This window comes from Mesocricetus auratus, unplaced genomic scaffold (genome assembly GCF_017639785.1).
Source record: "Mesocricetus auratus isolate SY011 unplaced genomic scaffold, BCM_Maur_2.0 Super-Scaffold_100004, whole genome shotgun sequence".
Classification (NCBI taxonomy): domain Eukaryota; kingdom Metazoa; phylum Chordata; class Mammalia; order Rodentia; family Cricetidae; genus Mesocricetus; species Mesocricetus auratus.
In genome coordinates, this window is record NW_024429189.1 from 95,916,140 (window position 1) to 95,937,074 (window position 20,935).

The 20,935-nt window shown below is 43.5% G+C and overlaps 1 protein-coding gene and 1 long non-coding RNA gene across 5 annotated transcripts in view; one reads left to right on the top strand and one right to left on the bottom strand.

The window, feature by feature from the left end:
* Positions 1-17,730, top strand: part of LOC121140517 — a 59,496-nt gene extending 41,766 nt beyond the window's left edge. For all 4 annotated transcript variants that reach the window (XR_005877402.1, XR_005877400.1, XR_005877401.1 and 1 more), the window contains one exon: positions 17,197-17,730. This is a non-coding gene — a long non-coding RNA (uncharacterized LOC121140517). The remainder of the gene's footprint in view (positions 1-17,196) is intronic.
* Il1b (interleukin 1 beta) lies at positions 12,639-18,882 on the bottom strand. Its single transcript, XM_005068610.4, has 7 exons — positions 18,799-18,882; positions 18,163-18,224; positions 17,578-17,626; positions 15,852-16,053; positions 15,164-15,328; positions 13,999-14,129; positions 12,639-13,220 (listed from the first exon to the last, which is right to left on the bottom strand). The coding sequence occupies exons 2-7, from the start codon at positions 18,207-18,209 to the stop codon at positions 13,011-13,013; spliced, it is 804 nt and encodes a 267-aa protein (XP_005068667.1). The 5' UTR covers positions 18,210-18,224; positions 18,799-18,882; the 3' UTR covers positions 12,639-13,010.
* Positions 18,883-20,935: the final 2,053 nt, after the last annotated feature.

Below are 20,935 nucleotides of genomic sequence, written 5' to 3' on the forward strand. Positions count from 1 at the left end.
GTTCAGGCTATGCAGGGATCTTACTGGGGCCATCCTTGCATCAGGCTTCTACCTGATCCAGAAGAGCCCCCTTTCCAGTAATCTTTCTCAGAATTCTCCCCTTCATCCACCTCCAACCCAAGCCCCCACGTTCCCATCCCCACCCAGCCCGTCCACCCAAGAGATCTCTTCTACTTTCCCTTCCCAGGGAGATCCATTCATCCCCTCCTGGAACCTTGTTACCTAGCTCTCTGGGTCTGTGGATTGTAACCTGGTTATCCTTTACAGCTAATGTCCACTTATGAGTGAGTACATACCATGTTTGTCTTTCTGGGTCTGGATTATCTCACTCAGGATGATTTTTTTCTAATTTCATCCATTTGCCTTCAAATTTCATGCTGTCTTTGTTTTTAATAGCTGAATAACCTTCCATTGTATAAATGCACAACATTTTCTTTATCCATTCTTTGGTTGATGGACATCTAGGTTGCTTCCAGATTCTGGCTATTACAAATAAAGCTGCTATAAATATAGTTGAGCAGGTGTCCTAATAGTATGACCGAGCATCCTTTGGGCGTATGCCCAAGAGTGGTATTGTGGGGTCGGCTCTTGAGATAGATTGATTTCCCATTTTCTGAGAAACTGCTATATTGATTTCCAAAGTGGCTGTACAAGGTTGCACTCCTACCAGCAATGGAGTGTTCTTCTTATTCCACATTCTCTCCAGCATGAGCTGTCATCAGAGTTTTTGATCTTAGCCACTCTGACAGGTGTTATATGGTATCTCAGAGTCGTTTTGATTTGCATTTCCCTGATGACTAAGGATGTTGAACAATTCTTTAAGTGTATCTGGGCCATTTGAGATTCTTCTGCTGAGAATTCTCTGTTTAGGTCTGTATCCCATTTTTAAATCGGATTTTTTTTTGTCTAGCTTCTTGAGTTCTTTATATATTTTTGGAGATCAACCCTCTGTCGGATGTGGGGTTGGTGAAGATTTTTTCTCATTCTGTAGGCTGCCATTTTGTATTGTTGACTGTGTCCTTTGCTTTACAGAAGCTTCTCAGTTTCACAAGGTTCCATTTATTACTTGTCAAATCTTAGTATCTGTGCTACTGGTGTTCTAGTCAGGAAGTTGTCTCATGAAGTTTTTATAGTTTTACAGAACAAAGAAAATCATAAACAAGGAAAGTATAAAATACATCAGTGAGTGTATCAGAGAGGTGGGTACAACAAAATGAAACTATTCTATAGGCCCAAAATGCTATCTGGTGACATTACCTCTGAGACTGGGGGAAGTTAGTGTTCTGCTAAGATAACAACTTCTAAGAGGATTTTATTTACTATCATGTGGTGTTAGTTCAGATACAGAGTAGGACAGGGAATAACTGTTCCAGAAGGCTAGAACTTACCAAAGATAATTAACCTCTGTACCTACAAAATTCCAGTCTCTCCACAGTGCTGAGATTCTGATTGGTCTATGCCTCTGCAGATACAGACTCTTCCAGGAGTTTTTTGTTCACAGTCAGACACAGTTTCTTTCTTCTTTTCAGGAATTTTCATTCACACACACACACACAAATATACATAAAATATATTTAGGATCCAAAATGAAATAAAACCTGCAATATTTGTCTCTCTGAGGCTGACTTATTTCACTTAAGATGATGATCTCCAGGTGGATCCATTTTCCAAGAAATCTCATTCTTTTTTATGGCTCGATAAAACTGTTCACTTGTTGGTTTGCCAGGTACCCAGGATGATTCCATAACTTATCTTCTTTGAACAGTACATGGATAAACATATGCAATCAACATGGATATTCTGCCATTTCTGTGGTGTGCTGTCAGAATCCTTGGAGAATACAGCCAAAAGTAAATAAATAAAAAGATCATGTGGCATTTTTTTTGAGGACCTTCATGCTGACTTACGTGGTGGCAATACTAATTTATGTTTCCATAATCAGCATTATATAATGATTCCTCCTTCCATCCTTACCAGCATTTTTTATGACAACTGTTCTGACAGGGGTGAGCTTGTTTGGAGATTCTGGCAGGGGAGGGCAAGCTACCCTTGATCGAAGCCGGTCCTCCTCTATTCGAGGAGCTCACAGCTTCGGAAGGGGTGCACATGGAACAGTGAGGGAGGAAGGGGACACCCGCCTAGACAGCCAGATCAGCTGGCAATCAACGAGGTGCAGATGTCGCAGGCAGGTCACCCTCACGCCTGTGAGGGGTGAAATGGTATCTCAGTGTAGTATTGTGTGTGTGTGTTGCATGAATGTGAGCGTGTGGGTACAGTGCACATGCCCGCAGGCCAGAGCGGGATGTCGGGTGGTGTCTCCCTCTGTCACTCATTGCTTTGAGGCTTGTAGTTTCAACTAGGGTGGCTGGACACTGAGCTCCTAGGGTCTGCCTGTCTCTTCCCCCTGATGCTGGGGTTATAATAGACACTTGCAGTCACACTCCCGATTTTTTATGTGGGTGCTAGGGATTCAAAGTCAGGTCCTCCTGTTAGCAGATCAAGTGCTGTTACCCATAGTGTATTTCTTCAACCCATCTCAATGTAGCTTTTTTTAAAATTTATGGGTGTGTAAGTGCTGTTAGAGGCCAGAAGAGGGTATCAGATTCCCTGAATGTATAGACATTTGTGAGCTGCCCAATTGAATGCTGGGAACCGGATGGCAGGTTCTGTGAGAGCAGCAGTGCTGTTAACCGCTATCTATCTCTTCAGCCCACTCAGTTTAGTTTTAATTAGAATTTTCCTGATAGCTGAGGATCTTGGAACATTTTATTTTTCATTTGTTTATTGACTGTACTTCAGCTTTTGAAACCCGTTTTGTGTGGGTTGTTTGGGTTTTAACATATAGTTTTTTGAGTTCTTTATATATTCTGGATATCCAGTCAGATGTATAACCAGTAGATTTTCTCTCGTTCCATTGCCTCCTCACTCAATTACTTAATTTTGAGTTTCAGAAACCTTTTAATTCCATGAGACCCCGTATGTCAGTTATTTAGATTATTTTCCAAGCTCTATAGTATATCTTGAAATCCGGTATGATGATTCCTCCGGCATTGCTCTTTTTCCTCAGAACTGCAAATTCAGATAGGTTTTCAAAGAATCAAGTAACATGTTAAAATAAAGTTCCTTTCACTCCTGGTTATTTATTGTTTATATGCACAGGTTTTCTTAGCATTTGCGTTAAATAAAACCCAAGCAAGAATAGGATGAATACTGAATTCCCATCCTAATTAAGATACACACAACACGCATCCATGCATGCATACACCAACTTTTAAAAGAGGCTTATTTATTTCTGTGTGAGTGAAGCGGGGAGTGCGTTGTTGGCATGCCAGAGGACTGCTTTTTAGGAGTTAGGTCTCCCAGTAGAGTTTGTCTTTTCTCTTCTTGTTTCTGTTGCTGTGCTGCCTGTCCCTGCTTCTCACTTTGACTTGGAAGTGCTGGCATGGCAGACATGCACCGCTGCATCTGCTTTATCTGTCTTTTTAGTTCAAGCTCGCTCTGGGATTGAACTCAGCCTGTGAGGCTTGTGTGACAGGCGCTTTTGTTCACTGAGCTGCCTCTCTAACCTTTATTAAACAGAACTTTATAAGTCTCATCTTGTGAAGATAACTTGAGATAGAATAAACACTTGTAGATTGCTATTGGCTTTAATTGTTTAATAGAATGGTAAAAATGGTGTTAGAAACAAATGTGACTGGCCAAAAAACAAAAAAGAAGGTAATAAATAAAAAGTCAATGAAGTGATTCCTAATGATATTTTGCTATACTCATAGACGGGTGTGCCTAGCCCAGCTGTCACCAGAAAGGCTTCGTCCCACAGCTGATGGGGGCAGATGCACAGACCCACAGCCAAACATTAGGTGGAGCTTGGAGAAATCCACAGGAGAGGACGAGGAAGGATTCGAGGAGCCAGTGGGGTCAACACCAGGAGAACAGGGCCCACAGAATTAACTAAGTAGGGCCCACAGGGGTTCACACAGGCTGCATGGGTCTGCCCTAGGCCCTCTGCATATGTGTTATGGTTGTACAGCTTGGCATTTCTGTGGGGCTTCCAACAGTGGGAGTGGGGTGTCTCTGATGCTTTTGTCTGTGCTTGGGACCCTTTTCCTCCTCCCGGGTTGCCTTGTACAGCTTTGATATGAGGGTTTGTGCCTAGTCTTACTGCACCTTGTTATGCCATGTGGGTTGATATCCCTGGGAGGCCTGCCTTTTTCTGAAGGGAAATGGAGGAAGAGGAGTGAATCTGGGGGAGAAAGGAGGTGGGGAGGGACTGGGATTAGTGGAGGGAGGGGAAACCATGGTTGGGATGTATTATATGAAAGAGGAATACATTTTTAAAAGAAAGCTGGTTGGAATTAAAGAAAATAAAATACAAATTTAATAACTAATGCTGTTTCTTACAAGCCAATAAACCTACTTGAGATAGTTTATTTAACTGAGTAAGTGGGAATGGCCTATCTGCATTGGTTATCTTACAAAACTATTGTAAAGATTAGAAAATTAGAAGACAAGGATTTTTGAAAACTTCAAATTGTTCTATTAAGGGCACAGGTTGATTTTTTTTTAAAGAAAAAGAATACCTCAATCTTGAGAACATTTTAAAAATAGAATTTTATGCTTATGTAAAAATGTAGCAAAGTACATAAGCAATATATGAAAATAATATGATTTATATAGGCGTAATATATAGATAAAGATAATAAATGTATTTTATGATTACATAAATATATAACTTCATATAAAATTATTCTGTTGTCACAAAGAATATAGGATAATCAATAAAATGCTCTTAATAATATTATATATGTATAATAGTAATATACTTCATGAAGGAAGGAAATAAATAGAAATATTAGTTCAAAGACAGAATATATTAAGTTTTCTCACTATTGGGTTTTTTGTGTAATTTTTAGATGTATGGCAATAGGAAGCAATGATCTTTAATATCTTTTAGTTTTTAATACTTAATACACTGTACATTTTACATAGATAATTTTATTGCAATATTCAGAGAATAAAGATAAGAAAAGTTAATTATCAATACCACAGATTTGAGGAGAAAGACCTTCGATCCAAATCATCATGGACAAATGAATTAAAGAATGTTTAAATTTTTTTTAAATTGGTGTGCATGGGTTGTCTCTCCCTTAAGGCAAGGTTCACAAGATCGACATTGGACATGGGTAAGATAATGTTTTTTATAGTTCAGGAGTGGGGGGTTTCCAAATGGGGGATTTGACAGCCAAATAGGTAGGGTCACAAAAATAGAACGTAAGGATAATAAATTGCTCATAACAACCTCCTGAAACAAAGACATGGTTGCAAGGTGTTCATAACAGGGTGGTCATACAACAGGTAGTCATAATAATCTTTTCAAACAAAGGCATGGTTGCTGTTTCTCAGAACAGGGAGTGCAGAACTATTTGTGGTTAAGGTTACAGGTGGGGCATAGCCCAAACCTTGAGAAACAGATTTAATCATGAACAGGAACAAACCTAGTTTGTCTTTACTAGAAGATGGTTTGTAAGTCTAAGATGGAGGCAGGGTGGTTTATCATTAACCTGTATATATTCTCTATATTTTAAGTACGGATTCAGTCACAAAGTTACTTTCCACATGTATATTAGTTACCTTTTTTTTTGCTACGATAAAACACGAAGGCAACTTACAGAAGGAAGAGTTTATTTTGGCCTAGAGTTGAAGAGGCATACGAGTCTATCACCATCCCAGGGGGCATGACAGCAGGTGGACACAGCGACGTAGCAGGAAGCTGAGGACTCATCTTTTTAAAGGTTTCTTTTAACTTCTTCTATGTGTCTTATATATCATGTATCTTGATCCCATTAATTTCCCTGTCCCTTCACACTCTCTCCACCCCCGCACCCCCCTCCAATAAAACAACATTTAAGAAAAAAAAAGGGGGAGGAAAAATTTAAAATCTCACCATGGAAGCTGCGGTGTGACGTAATTAGTCACTCAGTAACCCCTTTGTCCATATATCATTACTTGCAAGTGTTCGTTGCAAAGAGCGATTGGTCTGGTTTCTACTACACTATCAATACTCGGCCCTCACTAGGACTCCTCCTGGATATCCTGCTTTGTCCTGTGTTGTGGAGATCCTGCAGCTTTGGGTCTTTGGGGCAGGTCTCTTCACGTGCTCCAGCAGATCATAGATGGGGTGAATGATGGGGTAGACCAACTCATAACCCTGGCTCTGGGCCTGGGCAGCTGCAGGGTTGTTCCACCAGCCACACCAGGGTGAGCTCTCCAGCATTGCCTCAGCTAATTCATCTCTTGTAGCTATGAGGGAGGGATAGGGCCGGCTCTCCCGCTTTTACACCCCTAGGGTCCTCTCTCCCACCATCAAGGCCAGCTCCATTGTGTTGCCTAGGCAAGGTTCAGGGGCCACACTCCTGTGCAGCAGCTGGTGAGGGGCAGAGACAGCCCTCCAGCTTCTGTGGCCCCAGGGCCAGTTCCTTTACCTGCCTCAGGTGTTGATGGGTGGGGAGGAGGGCATCTCTCCTCCACCCTTGCTGCCTGCCACATGTCAGATGAGTAGTGGGGTAATGGGGACAGCTTGTCCTTGTTTACCCTCACCTCCGACCACCAGGCAGCTGCGACATCTAGGCAAGGGACAGAGCTTGATTCCCTGAGTGCTGCAGCTGGTAAGGGAAGGGTCAGATGTCTTATCTATTGCAGGAGGTAAGGGGCAAGGGGCAAGGGGGCATCTCTCCTCTCCCACACTGCTGCGTGACAGACAAGTAGTGAAGACAGCTTTCCCATGGTTACAACTTTGTAGCTGGATCACCCACCGACAACAAATTGGCTGTATTGTGTTACCCGGGTGAGGTGCAGGGCCTGCTCTCCCAAGTGTTGCAGCTGATGGGGCAGGGACAGCTCTCCTGTTTTTGTGACCTCAGGGCCAGTTTTCATACCTGCCTCAGGTGTTGATGGGTAGGGGGAGGAGGGCAACTCTCCCCCGCCCATGCCACCTGGAGACAGATGAGTAATGGGGAAAGCTTTCCCTTGCTCACTACTTGGGGCTGGTTTACCCACACCTCCACCAACAGGGTTGCTCTATTGTGCTGCCCAGGGAAGTACAGGGCCTGCTCTCCCGAGTGTTGCAGCTGATGGAGGAGGGGATAGGGACAACTGGAGGACTCATACCTTGAACTGCAAACACAAAACATAGCCTGCCCCGAGTGACACATCTCCTCTAGCAAGATCACACTTCCTAAACCTACACAGAAAGTTCTACTAACTGGGGACCAAGTATTCTAATGCCCCAGACTATGGGGGACATATTCAAATCGCCACAACCTATGAATGGTTGATTTTTCAAATGTAGAGCATGGGGCTATTGAGGATCAATTGTACTTATAATATCCCAGAAGCAAAAACACTTGAAACTGACTCTTTAAGATGATGATCAAAACAATTTGACATTAACCTACAAAAGTCTTGTGTAGTGAGGCAGAAGGATCCATGTTTTAAAAAAAATTCCTCGATGCTGTTTTATATAAAAATTTGAAAGGTCAGAGGGTTAGGGCCCCAGAGTTGCCTCCTGGGAGGTTATTGAAAATGTGTGATAAGACCCATGGCAAATGGTATACCCAGAAAACATTGTTTCTTTGAGACGAAGTTCTCAATTTAAAGGCCTATAGAGACATGTGAGCTCAACCTCACTGCTTTTCAGATTCCTGATGGGGAACATCCTAGCAGCTCCCAGGCTTGGCTTGTCTAGTTACATTTAGGATCCATATATATTTTATTTTAAAGGCAGACTACAGCAGGTGTAAAGACTCTTACATGTATCTAGATCCCAGACATGCTTTTGTTCTAAAGTTTCACTCAAATCGAGCAGTCATATACAAATTATGTGGCCCCTACTGGTCAGGTGATATAGCATCAGGATGCTCAGTTGGTGGCTGGTACTCTGCCCTCTCCCATCCCTGATCCCTGAGTCCACGCAATAGGAAGGTGGAGGATTTTGCACTTGGAGGGCTGATCTTGTTGGGTGTAGTTGGTAGAGTTGAGAGGCTGGAGGGAGAGAGAAGTATTGGTTCTTTCAGGCAGCTTGTGAGGAAGCTTAAAGCCTGAAAGAAAGTGGTTGCATAACACTCATAGATCTTTCCCCAGTCTCCAGAGGACCCCTCTTGTTCAGGCATAGAGCTTACCTTTATATCTCTGTCTCCAGATACTCTATTTGCCAGAAGATGTAGCGTTCTTAGAGACGATAAGACTTTTGATTTGGGAGAATAGCCAGGGACCCTGGGACACTTTTCACTTCCCCCACATGACATTCCTTGTCTCTACTCCCAGGGATCCAATGTGTCTGTGTTTCATGGTTTTGTGACTTTCTTGTAGGGAACTGGACTGTCATGTTATGTAAGTGAGTAGTTATGCTTACCTAGATAAGAGAAACAATGTTTCTGGGCTTCCCTGGAAGAAAAAATCTTATTATTTGGCTTGCTTCTTCACTGCCAGTTTGGGACCCAGGATATGGGTAAGATAAGTCTGAAGAACTGGGAGGAAGCTCTGACTTGTTCATCCTTGGGCATCATTACCTCACACCCCGGCTCACCCTCACCTTAGCCTACAGGAGAACTACATGTCTGTTGGTGCTCAGCAAGGTTGTACTGGTGTGTGTGTGTGTGGGGGGAGTGAAGAGTACGCAACAATGTGAGGGGCAGATGGATTCCCGAGTGAATGTGTATTGCTGACACATGGACACGGTCGTGTCAAGGATCCCAGTGCCTCAGACTTACAGGAATGGCCAGGATTTCCCTGGTCAGGGTAGGGATGTTGACAGTGTATAGAAAGTTATCAATCAACTTCCTCCTTCCAGATGACTGACTCCTGAGACTGCTCCCTACTGAGGTTAGCTAGCCTGCGCTCTCCTTAAACTGCATACAGTAAACTCACCAAGTTTCAGGGCACCCAGTGTGTCTAAGTCAGAGCACATAGCCCACACGATCCCAGCTTTTATGTACATATGTCTATCATTTCTTCATTGCTGTTCTAATTACGTCAATCCTAAAGCCCTGTGGTTCATGGTAGAAAGAAAATAAGGAGAGGCTGGGATAGAAAACACACTGACTTATCCCTCCACCTCTGGCGTAGGTGTTAGCAGCTACCAACTTCCTAGTCTCGAAGACCTCATCCGCTCCATATATCATTGGATTCTTTTCCCAGATATCATTGGATTCTTTTCCTTCCCCAGTCAGTGATCAACTGCAGCTCAGTCCCATAAAATCGGCCATTGTCTGCCCTTAGGGAGTGCTTGTTACTGACTCTCAGACATCAAGTTAAAGTTAGAAGCACCTGGTTCCCACTTTCCAGCATGAAAGCTGGTAGGAGCTGATGTGGGGTGGTGTGTTTCCTGCCAAAGTCAAACAGACTGACTTCCCACTGACCTACATTTCGTGTATTGAGTAGAGTTCAAGGAGCATTCTGACCCCTCCTCAGATCATTTGAGCTTTTTGATGTAGCAGGAAGTAATTTCTTTCTTCCAGGCCAAGGACACTTAGTACAGAGATATAGAGAGAACTTGGCTCCACATCAGAAATAGAGTATCTTTTGGAGGATCAGTTTAGTCATTGTCTCAGATCTAGGAACTGGAACTCAAGCCATTTGCACATTTTAATGCAGAGAATTAAACAAGTGTGTGTGTGTGTGTGTGTCTGTGTGTGTGTGTTACATAAAATAAATTCTCCCTGTCAAAGAGTCACATATTCTAAACTTAAAGTCCCCCTTGACAGCCCTCCTTGTTCTGCCTCTCCCCCAGCAACTACCATTTCAGCCCAGTCAATACCCTTCCAGCTCTGCTTTAGAAGCACGTGGTTAATGCTGCAGATGTGCTGGGCCTTCCATTCCATGTAAACACTCTTTCTCTGTCTTTGTGTGATTTGCCCTTTTCTACCAATGATGTGTCTGCATCTTGCTTCCAGTTGCTTTTGTTAAGTATTTATAGACAACACATCTAAGAGTGTTCTTGAAGGAACAGCAAATAGTGAGTGGAATTCTGAACTACTGGTCATTTAACAAAGCTAGGCACTGCCAGTGCTTTTCTTGGAAGAGCCACACACATAGATTATTCGGAATCTGGCTTCCTCATAAGGTGAAATGTCATTACAGGTGACCACTGGACCTGAAAAGGGCAGATGGATTGTGTCACTGAACCAAGAAATGGGGGGTTGTTCTTGGGCTATGGAGTCACCTCTATGTCACTCACAACAGCTCTCTGTTATACAATAGGTGGCATTTGGGTGCCTGCTCCTAACAATGGTTCCATTTTTGCACTGATATTCTGAAACTAGGAGATGTGAGAGCTGCCCTCCTTTCTCTGTCTATGCTTCAGGGGCTGGAGATAAGGAAAATGGGTGTTGGAAGCAAGCTTCTGAGCACTGGCATCTCAGTGCTTTAGTTACTGTTATCTTGTATCTGATAGCTTGATTCATTCACATGACCAAAAAGATTAAACCATATAGAAAGAATAGAGAGGCTTTTATTCCTATGCCTGCTCGGGTATGTCTTATTTCCTGGATCTTCTCAGTGATTTTATTGGTTTCTTAAATATCCTCTAGAAATTTCAGAAAAATATGAGCACAATAGGTGGTTTTGCTTTTCCCCCCTTTTCTCTCTGTTATCTGCCGCTTCAGGCCTGGCTTTTCTGCACGTTTTAGAGGGAGTTCCACATTGGTGCAGAGAGCCAGGTCTTTCCCCACTCTTCAGTTCTGTCTCAGAGTCCTTTTTTTAAAAAAGATTTTATTTATTTATTATGTATACAACACTCCATGTATGCCTGCATGCCAGAAGAGGGCACCAGATCTCATTACAGATGGTTGTGAGCCACCATGTGGTTGCCAGGAATTGAACTCAGGACCTCCAGAATATCAGCCAGCGTTCTTACCCTCTGAGTCATCTCTCCAGCCCCATGTCTCAGAGTCTTTAACCGGTCTTTGGTTGATACCGAGTTAGTTGCAATTATTACAAGTGATCTCTTGAAATGGACAACTCTGATTCTGTATCATTTCATATAGGCCATATAAATTCATGGGCTGCGTCCTCAGTAGTAAGATTTCTGGGACAAAGCGAAGTACATTTGTGGCTGTCAGTCATCATCACATTCCCTCCCATAGATGTCATACTTTCATGTATAATATTTAACAGTGGAGTTTCCCTGCAGTTTCGACAACAGGGCGTGTGAAACCTTTGATTTTTGTCTCCCAGATAGGAACATATGAGTATCTCGAGGTACTTTTAGGTTGACTTTCTTCTAATGAGTAACGTTGAGTAACCCTTGCTCTGCTCAGGCTCTGATGACATTTCCCTTTTTTGTAATAACCCTCTGAGTTTATTGTTTTGTTGGATACTCATTATATTCGTCCTCTAATGTTTTGAAGAAGCTCTTTGTATGTTCAGGAAACTATCCCTTTATTTGGGATGAAGTACACTTTTCTCTTTCTATAGTTTGTTTTGTGTTTTGACTTTGCTTTTGGTTATTCTCGATTTTATTTGCACATCATTCATTCTCATATCCCAGCGTCTTTGTTCACTTGGGGCCCTGTACCTGATGTGTCTTTTTTTCTCATTTTCTACTTGTCCTTGTTCCTTTAGATACGGTGCAAAAGTCACTCTCCTTGACTTGTCATCTCTCCTGCCAGACCATGTAGCTCCTTCCCAGCTACTCCTTTATACTTCATCTTCTCTCTTTCTTGCCTTAATTTTACATCTGTCTGTCTATCTATTCATCCTTCCATTCTTCTACCCACCTATCTCCTGTGTAAGTAGTAATACTTAGCTTATTCATCTCTCTACTAGGAGTTCAAGCATTTGTTTAACAGATGTCTGGATTAAATAACTAGACAAGTCAGCTGCTACCACTAACCCTTAGTCTCTTTAAAGTCTCAGCTGAACTTATTTTTCTGATCAGTTATGTGCAATGAAAATCCTGTGTGTGTGTGTGTGTGTGTGTGTGTGTGTATGCTCGTGTACGTGCGCTAAGGTGTGGGGGTGGAGACTAAAGATCAAAATCAGTTATCTTCCTCAATTGCTTCCCACCTTGAGTTTTGAGACAGAGCCCCTCACTGAATGTGGAACCCACTAGACTAACTGGCTAGAAGCCCCAGGGATCCTCCTGTTCCAACATCTCCAGATTATAAGCGTGTGCCACCATGTCAGGGTTTTATATGGATGTTGGAGATCTTATTCACACCCTCATGCTTGCATGGTAAAACATTTTACTCATTGAGCCATCTCCCCAGCCTTTGAATAGACTTTAGAAAGAAAGAAAGAAAATAAAAAAGAAAAGAAGGAAGGAAGGAAAGAAGGCAGGAAAGGAAGAAGCTGAGAGGGTGAGAAGGTTTATATTTGTGGTCAAGGATGTGTCCCTCAGCTGTGAGGAATGGGCTTCTTGACCTCCAGTGAAAATTCCCATGGACCAGTTTACTTTTCTCTTTCTGTGTAAACTCCAATAGAACTCAATAATCAGGCTGAAAGATTTTTTGTTTTAGTGAAATTTATTTCATACTCATCAAAGTAATGCACTAATGTTTCATTCATAAATATTCTCATCTGCATAATACAAGCCTATTTATTCTCAGCTTCAATGAAAGAACTCAGTTCAGGCCATGCACTGGATTCAAATTCAATTTATTCCATAAACATTGAAAACTGGAATCTTCTGTAGGCATGCCTCATATTCCCCTCAATTAAGTTAAATAGATCAATCAATAAATACATAAATAAACAGATAAGTGGTTGTCCATCAGAGACCAGGAAGAAGAGACAGAACAGAATGTGCCATGGTTTCTGTCAAGGTGTCTCTGAAAACACAGGAAGTGTGGAGTCCTGGCTTGGCAGAGGACTAATGATTCCCCTGGACACAGAGCTGTCCCCTCATTGGTGACAATGGAGTTCCTTAACATGTTCTGGGGAGGGCATTAGAAGTAGTTCAGCCTATTCTTCGTGTGTCAGCATTAGGGCCTGAAGCTTCACACATGGGCCTCCTAGGAAGAAACGGATTCCATGGTGAAGTCAACTAAATCCTGGCCGCTGTTGTTCCCCAGGAAGACAGGCTTGTGTTCTGCTTGAGAGGTGCTGATGTACCAGTTGGGGAACTGCGCAGACTCAAACTCCACCTTGGTTTTGACTTCTATTTTGTTGAAGACAAACCGCTTTTCCATCTTCTTCTTTGGGTATTGTTTGGGGTCCACACTCTGCAGAAAAAATAGAAAGAAGAGTTTTATGTGTGTGAGACAGAAAGGATAAAGCTACCACAGTAGTCATGTTCTCAGGCTGCTGGAGAGGAGATTGGTGAGCAGGTTGGGGGGCTAGGGGCTGCATTCTTTCTAACTAGGGGCTGGACCCCATCTTTCTAACTAATTGAAGGAGCCATTTGTTTTCTCTGAATCCTAAGCTTGAGGGGAGGATCATATGGGTAGAAATATTTTTAAAAATGAAAATTATAATAAATCTTCTAAGAATAACTAGTTTCTGGGTATTTTTGTCACATTTTTTCCCTAAACCCTGAATGGCATCAGCTTGAGAATGAAACTTTTGGTAGAAATGTTACAAGAGATGGGCATTAATTCCCTTGGGACTGCTGGCGAATCACTTTGATTGGGTAGTTCTCCAAACTGTCCTCCGCCAAATGAGGAAAAAGCTGTAGTCATATGCAATCCTTTCATCCTTAACACTGTATGATATATTGTTGCCTATAACTATGGCAGGGCATGATAAGAACAGCAAAATGGCTTAATTTCTCCCATGGAGGGAGTGAGGTTACATGCATTTAAAAGTTATGCTAGTTTTATTCTATATTAATTTCTCCCATGGAGGGAGTGAGGCTTACATGCATTTAAAAGTTATGCTAGTTTTATTCTATATTAAGACCTCTGACATTTTCTGGAGGGCAGGGCAGGAGGATGTCTGGGAAGTACGGATTAGCTGAGAGTCTTAAGAGGACAAGGGGATGGCTTCTCAGCTGTCACTCACCTCCAGCTGCAGGGTGGGCGTGTCACCTTTCATGACACAGGACAGGTACAGGTTCTTTCCCTTTAGGCCCAGGGCCACAGGTATCTTGTTGTTGCTTGTTTCTCCCTGTACAAAGCTCATGGAGAACACCACTGGAAGAAGGAGAGCAAACTGGGTCAGGGATACAGCAGTGCTGGGCGGACTCAAACTCGGGACTTGACAGGCAAAGCCCACATAGTCAGTACTCTGTGGGAGCCCAGAAGGAGCTTCCACAGGCACAGAATGGGCTAGCAGGGCCTCTCATAGACAGTACTGAGGTCGGGCAACTGAGTCAGGATCCACTCAGAACCTCTTAGTAGCAGCAACGAAGAATGAAAGGGGTCTCATCTAAGCTCTAAGGGATAAAGCTCTTATGTCACTGGTGGGCTGTGTGCCCATTAGCTTGAGAAGCACAATTGGTCACTATGAAACCAGGTAAAGCTATATGCTCCTAGAAGGACTCAGGGGATGGCACTTTTTGAGGCATTCGCAACAGCAAGTGGGAACAACTGGCTTAGCTGGGGACAGTGGCTTCAAAAAGAGACACCCATTTTGATCTTAGTCACAGCAATCTCAATCAGAGGCTCCTGGCCACTGTCACGGCTCAGTTATAAAGAGCAGACAGCTCCTTTCAAGGCTTCTAAGATGAGAAGCCAAGGAGAAGCACTGCTGCTGCTGTCAGCTGTTGCCCTTTTGGCCACAGTGGCGTGGGGCCAGGTCCATCCCTACGTCTAAAGACACCCTCGCCACACTTGAAACACTTGTTACTATCAAGGAGAGATGTAAGTTCCTGATGGTCTGTAAATCTCCCTGTAGAAACCCTGTGGTATTGGGTGGGAAGGATGTCAGGGCAAGGGACAGCATTGCGAACAAAAATGGACATATCAGTTCTCTACCAACCACATTTCAGCCTCAAAATGAGGGGAAAAGAGCCCACAGGCAGTTGTGGCATGCCCATCAAATGACTCCACACTAATGGAGCATTGGCAATGTGATACCCTATATTATGTATGTATGTATGTATGTATGTATGTATGTATGTATGTATATATATGTATGTATAGTTGCAGTAGTGTTCCATCTTAAAACACAAAGGTCTAGTAAGCCTCCAGGAGGCCAGGAAGGGAAACCAAGTGTGCCTAGTTACCTTGTTGGTTTATGTTCTGTCCGTTGAGATGGAGAGCTTTCAGCTCACAGGGGTCAGACAGCACGAGGCATTTCTGTTGTTCATCTCGGAGCCTGCAGTGCAGCTGTCGAATGGGAGCATCAGCCACGATCAGCTCACCATCCCAGGAGTCACAGAAGATGGGCTCTGAAAGTGAAAGAAAGGATGTTGTTTAGGTAGACAATTAGAAGAGCAAGTCCAGCGAAGCAAAGCAGCAGAATTTGGCCTATTGAGTGGCATCTAAGCATCCAGAGTCAAGGTTCTAGTCTATTTTTTGTGGGGTATAAAGAAATTGGAAGTGGGGTGATCTGGCATCATGAGACAACCTTCAGTGTTATCACCATTTGCTATGGACTAGCAGTAGTGGTACTTACAGAAAATGTTGCCAGTAATAAGATTAGCTCACCAGGGACATTGTGCGACTTCAAGCTTCAAAGTTTTTGGAGAATGAATGGTCCAGTTGCGAATGTGAGCATCATTAAAACCTTCTTTTAAGCTAATCAGCTCAAGATCTAACTAATTCATTTTGGAGGTTTCTTTGCTTCCTTCAAAGGGTTGAAATGGCTACCATTAAGGGACTTCCACTTAAGGAGGAAAGTGACTGCTAAGAGGTGGACAGAGAAGGAACAGAGAGAAGGTCTACTGTCAGCCATTAGTGCTCATCAAATACCTTCTTCAAAGATGAAGGAAAAGAAGGTTCTCAGGTCCTCATCCTGGAAGGTCCACGGGCAAGGGACAGGGGTGTTCCACAGCTTCTCCACAGCCACAATGACTGACACCACCTGCCGGAAGCTCTTGTTGAGGTCCTGCTTGGAGATTTGAAGCTGGATGCTCTCATCTGGATAGCTCAGGTCAAGGCTTTGGAAACAGCTCTGTGGAGAAACCAGGAGGAGAGCACATTAGGTCATCCTTCATTAGTCCCAGAGAACTCCAGGGGCCTGGGAGATAACTAAGCTCTTAACCACAATTCCTGCATCTCTGGAGCCCAGAGGACTTAAGTGGTTTACCCGGGGGCACATGGCAACCAGACACAAGCTTCCTGGCATCTCTATCCTAAACCCCCTTGACACTTTATCTTTCTTGTACAAACCTCTCTCACCATATAACTACAGCCACTTAAACCTTTCATCTTTTGGAGTCCTCATGGCTCTAACACCACACATTTAATTTCTCATGACAACATGTTCATGCTGTCTTCTATTTACCTGGGATCACTCAGCAAACTCTCAGTATTTCCCACACACCCCTTTCCTCAAAGACATTTGGCAGACACTACTATAAGCAGGGTTTCTGCTTGTGAAACATGCTACTACTTTCCTGCTCTTCAGAGAAACACCACATTGATGCCTAACCAAAGTTGCCTGGAGGCATGGTAATAGTTTCAAAGCTTGAAGGACAGTGGTGGATAGTTTAATGACATGAAGGGAAAGCTGATTGGGAGAGAAGTCCCTTTCCAGAGCAGAGGCTCCTAGTGAGAGTCAGGCTCTAGAGCAGGCAGTGGAGGCCACAGCCTGGCTGAGAAGGTCAGGGGCTCCATTCAGGGCTGAGTTATCCAGCTATAATGCTCTTTAAAAGACACTCATTTAAGACTGAGGACTGGATTTTGTAGCAGGTTGAGGAGGTCATGAACTTTAAAAAGGGTCTGAGAAAAGCAGCTGCCTCCTGATCTGGCTGGGTGGATGCCATGCTACATTAGAGAGTTATCATCGTGGAAAGGGGAAGGGACATCTGGGACGTCAACATGGCTTTTTATGGGAGTGAATCTGAGAATACCCATGTGCTAGGATGGACTTGGCCAGCACTGAAAGCATTTCAGAACTGAAGGTTGTTGTAGGGGAGCTTCTGGCTCAGACCCTGTGTTTCTGAGATGAGAGCCAAAAGGGCACAGTGACTTGTCTAAGGCCACACAGTAATTAAAAGTCTTGTCTAAGGTCACCAGTTATTTTTAATAAATCCCAATTAGTCTCTTTGTTTGCTTTGTTTACTGCTTCTTACTGTCTTAATCTCTTCCCTAGGAGCACATGACACTATTCTACAGCAGAGAAGGAAGATATGCTAATCCTAAGGGTCGCCCTCTCCAGCTTACATGGAGTTTGACACAAGTGATCAGAGCAGGCCTCATCCATCCGAAGGGAGGACTAAATGTGTGCTGTAGACTTGACTGTCTTCCTAGCATAAAACACCATGATCACTATCAGCAAGTCTTGGTGAGTGACTACGGTGTAGTGGGAGCTGTGTGGAAGCTAGGCTGTCTGTGTCTGTTTCACTGGAAGAGGCAAAATAACGCCATCACAAAATACACCTGGAGCAAGGCTGTTCAGTATCCCTCACCCCGCTTGGAGCTTTTCCCACTCCGGAGCCCTGCCACAGGCTGGGAGCTAAGACCCGAGTCTCACCTTCATCTTTTGGAGCCCGTCAACCTCAAAGAACAGGTCATTCTCATCGCTGTAATGAAAACAGATGTTGGTTAAGCTATGTCTCCTTATCAATACAGTGCAATAATGTGCTTACAAATCTTCACTGTTAATAAAGCCATGCATAGAACGATACTCAAAGCTTTCTGACTTCTGGCAAGTTCCATAGTGTTGTGCAAGCAAGAGTCTAGAAGCAGATTCTGGGTCAGGTATGTGGGTACTCTTGGTGCTCTCTGTTGGATTCTGACATGTAAATTCTAGGCCAGCAGAGATAGCTAAAAGCTGAGCACTAATCCCTTGCTTCCAAGCCAGACTTTGCAAACGGGGCTCCTGTACTGTCCATGTGGAAGCTGCATTTGTAGGAGTCCCTGTGGTGACAACACCTAGATCTCAAGGCTGAACTTGGTAGACAAATGAAGGCAATCAGCCTTTAGTGGGGGTTGATTTGAATTCTGATAGCCACCAAGGGAGGTGAGCTGGGGACAATCTGACCTCTGAGCATAGGTAGCCCTCCATTCCTGAAAGCAGAACCCTGAACACATGACCCCTCTCCGGCTCCCCACTGACCTGTGGAAAGCTATCATTTCACTGTCGAGTTCAGGAACAGTTGCCATGGCTGCTTCAGACACCTGTGTGAAAAGAGAAAGTGAGTGGCTACCTTAGTTCCCTCAGGGCTACCTTCATTTGTATTTCTCTCAGCGCAGTGAATGAATTGAGGAGCTGCTGTATGGGTCTAGAACAGTAGTTCTCAACCTTTCCCAGGAGTCACCTAAGACCATGGGAAAGCATAGATATTTACATTATGATTCATAACTGTAGCAAAATTACAGTTAGGAAGGAGCAATGAAGATACTTTTATGGTTGGAGGTCACCTCAACATGAGGGACTGTATTGAAGGGTCACAGCATTAGGAAGGCTGAGAACCACTGGTCTAGAAGAAAACAAGAGTTGAGCAAAACCCCAAACAGAAAAACTTTTTGAGGAGACAGTTAACTCTTAAAAGTCAGCTGCTATATAAACAGCATTCATTTCCAGAATGTTTCACAAGTCATAGCCTTACAACTGTATTTTTTAAATAAAAAAAGTACAGAGAAAGAGGGAGGGAGGGAGAGAGAGAGAGAGAGAGAGAGAGAGAGAGAGAGAGAGAGAGAGAGAGAGAAAGAGCCATTCTCCGAGGACTTAGCTGTGAGAGGTAAACCTTACTTGCACAGGAAGTCTGGCTAGAGAGGATTCTCAATCAGCCTGTTCAGCCTCGAGCCACCACGAGCTTTGTTGTCCACTAGGTCTCCCTCACTGTTTTATAGTCTTCAAAAGCAGAAGTGCAGAGCTGAGAAAGTTTCCCTTGGGTAATTGATTTCACAACCAAGTCAACAGTGCAGGGAGGGGGAGAAGGCTGATGGGAACTCCCAGGGGAAGAGGCTGCTGTTACCCTAAAGAAATAATTTCTAATCCCTGGAAGTTCAAGGGGTGGCAAACCATGACACATCTGCAAGTGTGTCATTGTGGAATCAGGTATTACTTTTCTCTGAACTACTGTGCAGATGGTGTCAATATTAAAATACTGGATTTTCCTGGGTTAGCTGAACGTTTTTTGGTTAGGGTGTCTGGAACAAAGAAGGCCACGCAGATGCACACCCACGAATGCATCCTCTCTCGCCTCCTTGTGTTTACGAGGCTTCCCTGTTGGAGTGTGCAACCGTGTGTGATGCTCTGCCAATAGTCCTCCTGGTCTGGCTCGAGAGTCCTGTGCTCTACTGCAGGAATTCTCCATCACTTGTGTTGACAGGGACGGTTGGAGAGACATTTACCCTTCCTTGCATGGGGCATGGGAAATGCAGCATGCAGGTGTCTGTGTAGGCTGGCCATAGGGTATGGGAACACTGGAGGCATGTTTATGCAGTTTAATAATGTCAGGGAGCCAGGTGCCCTAACCAGTCTCATGTTGAAATCATTTCAGTGCGTGGTGGTCAGTACAAATGAGCCTGGATTAAGCTGCATCATGCAAAGGAGGTGAGAGAGGCATATGAGGCTCATGCTCACAGTTCAGCTTGGAAAATACAGAGAGATTCATTGTCTAAAAAATGTTTTGACAAATGATGTGGAATATTAGTTTAAGACATGTTCCATTCGTTTACGCTATTGCATTCTTTTACGTTGCATTTGTTTAATTTTGTAAAGCTGTGTTTCTTTATATAAAACACCTGATTAGCCTAATAGAGCTGAATGGCCAATAGGTAGGCAGGAGGGAGGGATAGGCAGAGCTGCAAGGCAGAGAGAATAAATTGGAGGAGAAATCTAGGCTTGAGGGAAGAGCGCAGAGGGAGGAGGGAAAAGAGAAGGAGAGAAGGAGAGGATACCAAGGACCAGCCACACAGCCGGCTTGAAGTAAGGAAGAAAGAAATATAGAATAAATAAAGGTGAAAAGCCCAGAGGCAAAGCATAGCTAAAGAGAGACGGGGTAATTTAAGTTAGAAAAGCTGTTTAGAAACAAGCCAAGCTAAGGCTGGACATTCATAAGTATGAATAAGTCTCCATGTATTTATTTGGGAGCTGGGTGGTGGGCCCTCAAGAAGTAAGACAAACAAACAAAAAAGAACCATCCAAACAAACAAAAACCTGGCAAATTCTTGTTTCTTTAAGATCCTGGGGAGTTTGATAACACCAACATTACTCCACTGTTAACAGCAAAGAGCTTGCCCAGGGCTATTCTTCCTGCTTGGACTGAATGAATAACCAGGTTATATGAATGGTGCACACAGTCCCTTGGGCACAGCTATGGTACAATCGTCATTAGAGTCCTCAGTGGAAGCCTAACTTATTCTCGGATAAGAGTCTGTGAACTCTAGTAGAGCCAAGTCTAGCACAGTGTCTGGCACAGGAATTCAGGCAGGAGGGGCAACCCTGGGGGTGCGGGAATTTGACAGTGTGTTCATTTGAATGAGTTTGTCCCTACTGTGTTCTGGGTACCGAGCTTGTTCTTCAGCACTCAAGGAAAATGTGCAGAGAGAATTGGGAGCAGGGAGACACCAGGCTCTACTATAGAACAAAGTTTGCTCACCAAGCAGCCTTCTTTTGACCAATTTGGTTCCCAGTATCTTGATTTCAGGAAAGCAAACAGAAGAATCCCATCTTTGATCAACTATGTTTGATTTGAAATATGAAGGAAGTTTAAGGTCCCAGTTTCATCTGAGTTTGGTGAGAAATAATCAGCTCCCAGCACTGGGATCTTACAAGATTTATTTTCATTTATTTATTTTATTTATTATCTGGTAATCTGGCTAGGCTTGGTGGTACACTTTTAATCCCAGCACTCAGGAGGCAAGGTCAGGTAGATCTCTGT

Bases quoted from the DNA above. Each gene is read 5' to 3' on its own strand.
- Il1b (XM_005068610.4), bottom strand. From the start codon at position 18,209: ATGGCAACTGTTCCTGAACTCGACAGTGAAATGATAGCTTTCCACAG. The intron at 16,054-17,577 runs GTGAGACTCGGG...GTTTCTCCACAG, and splicing joins ACGGGCTCCAAAAGATGAAG to AGCTGTTTCCAAAGCCTTGA. The intron at 14,130-15,163 runs GTAACTAGGCAC...TCCTTCTTCCAG, and splicing joins ACAGAACATAAACCAACAAG to TGGTGTTCTCCATGAGCTTT.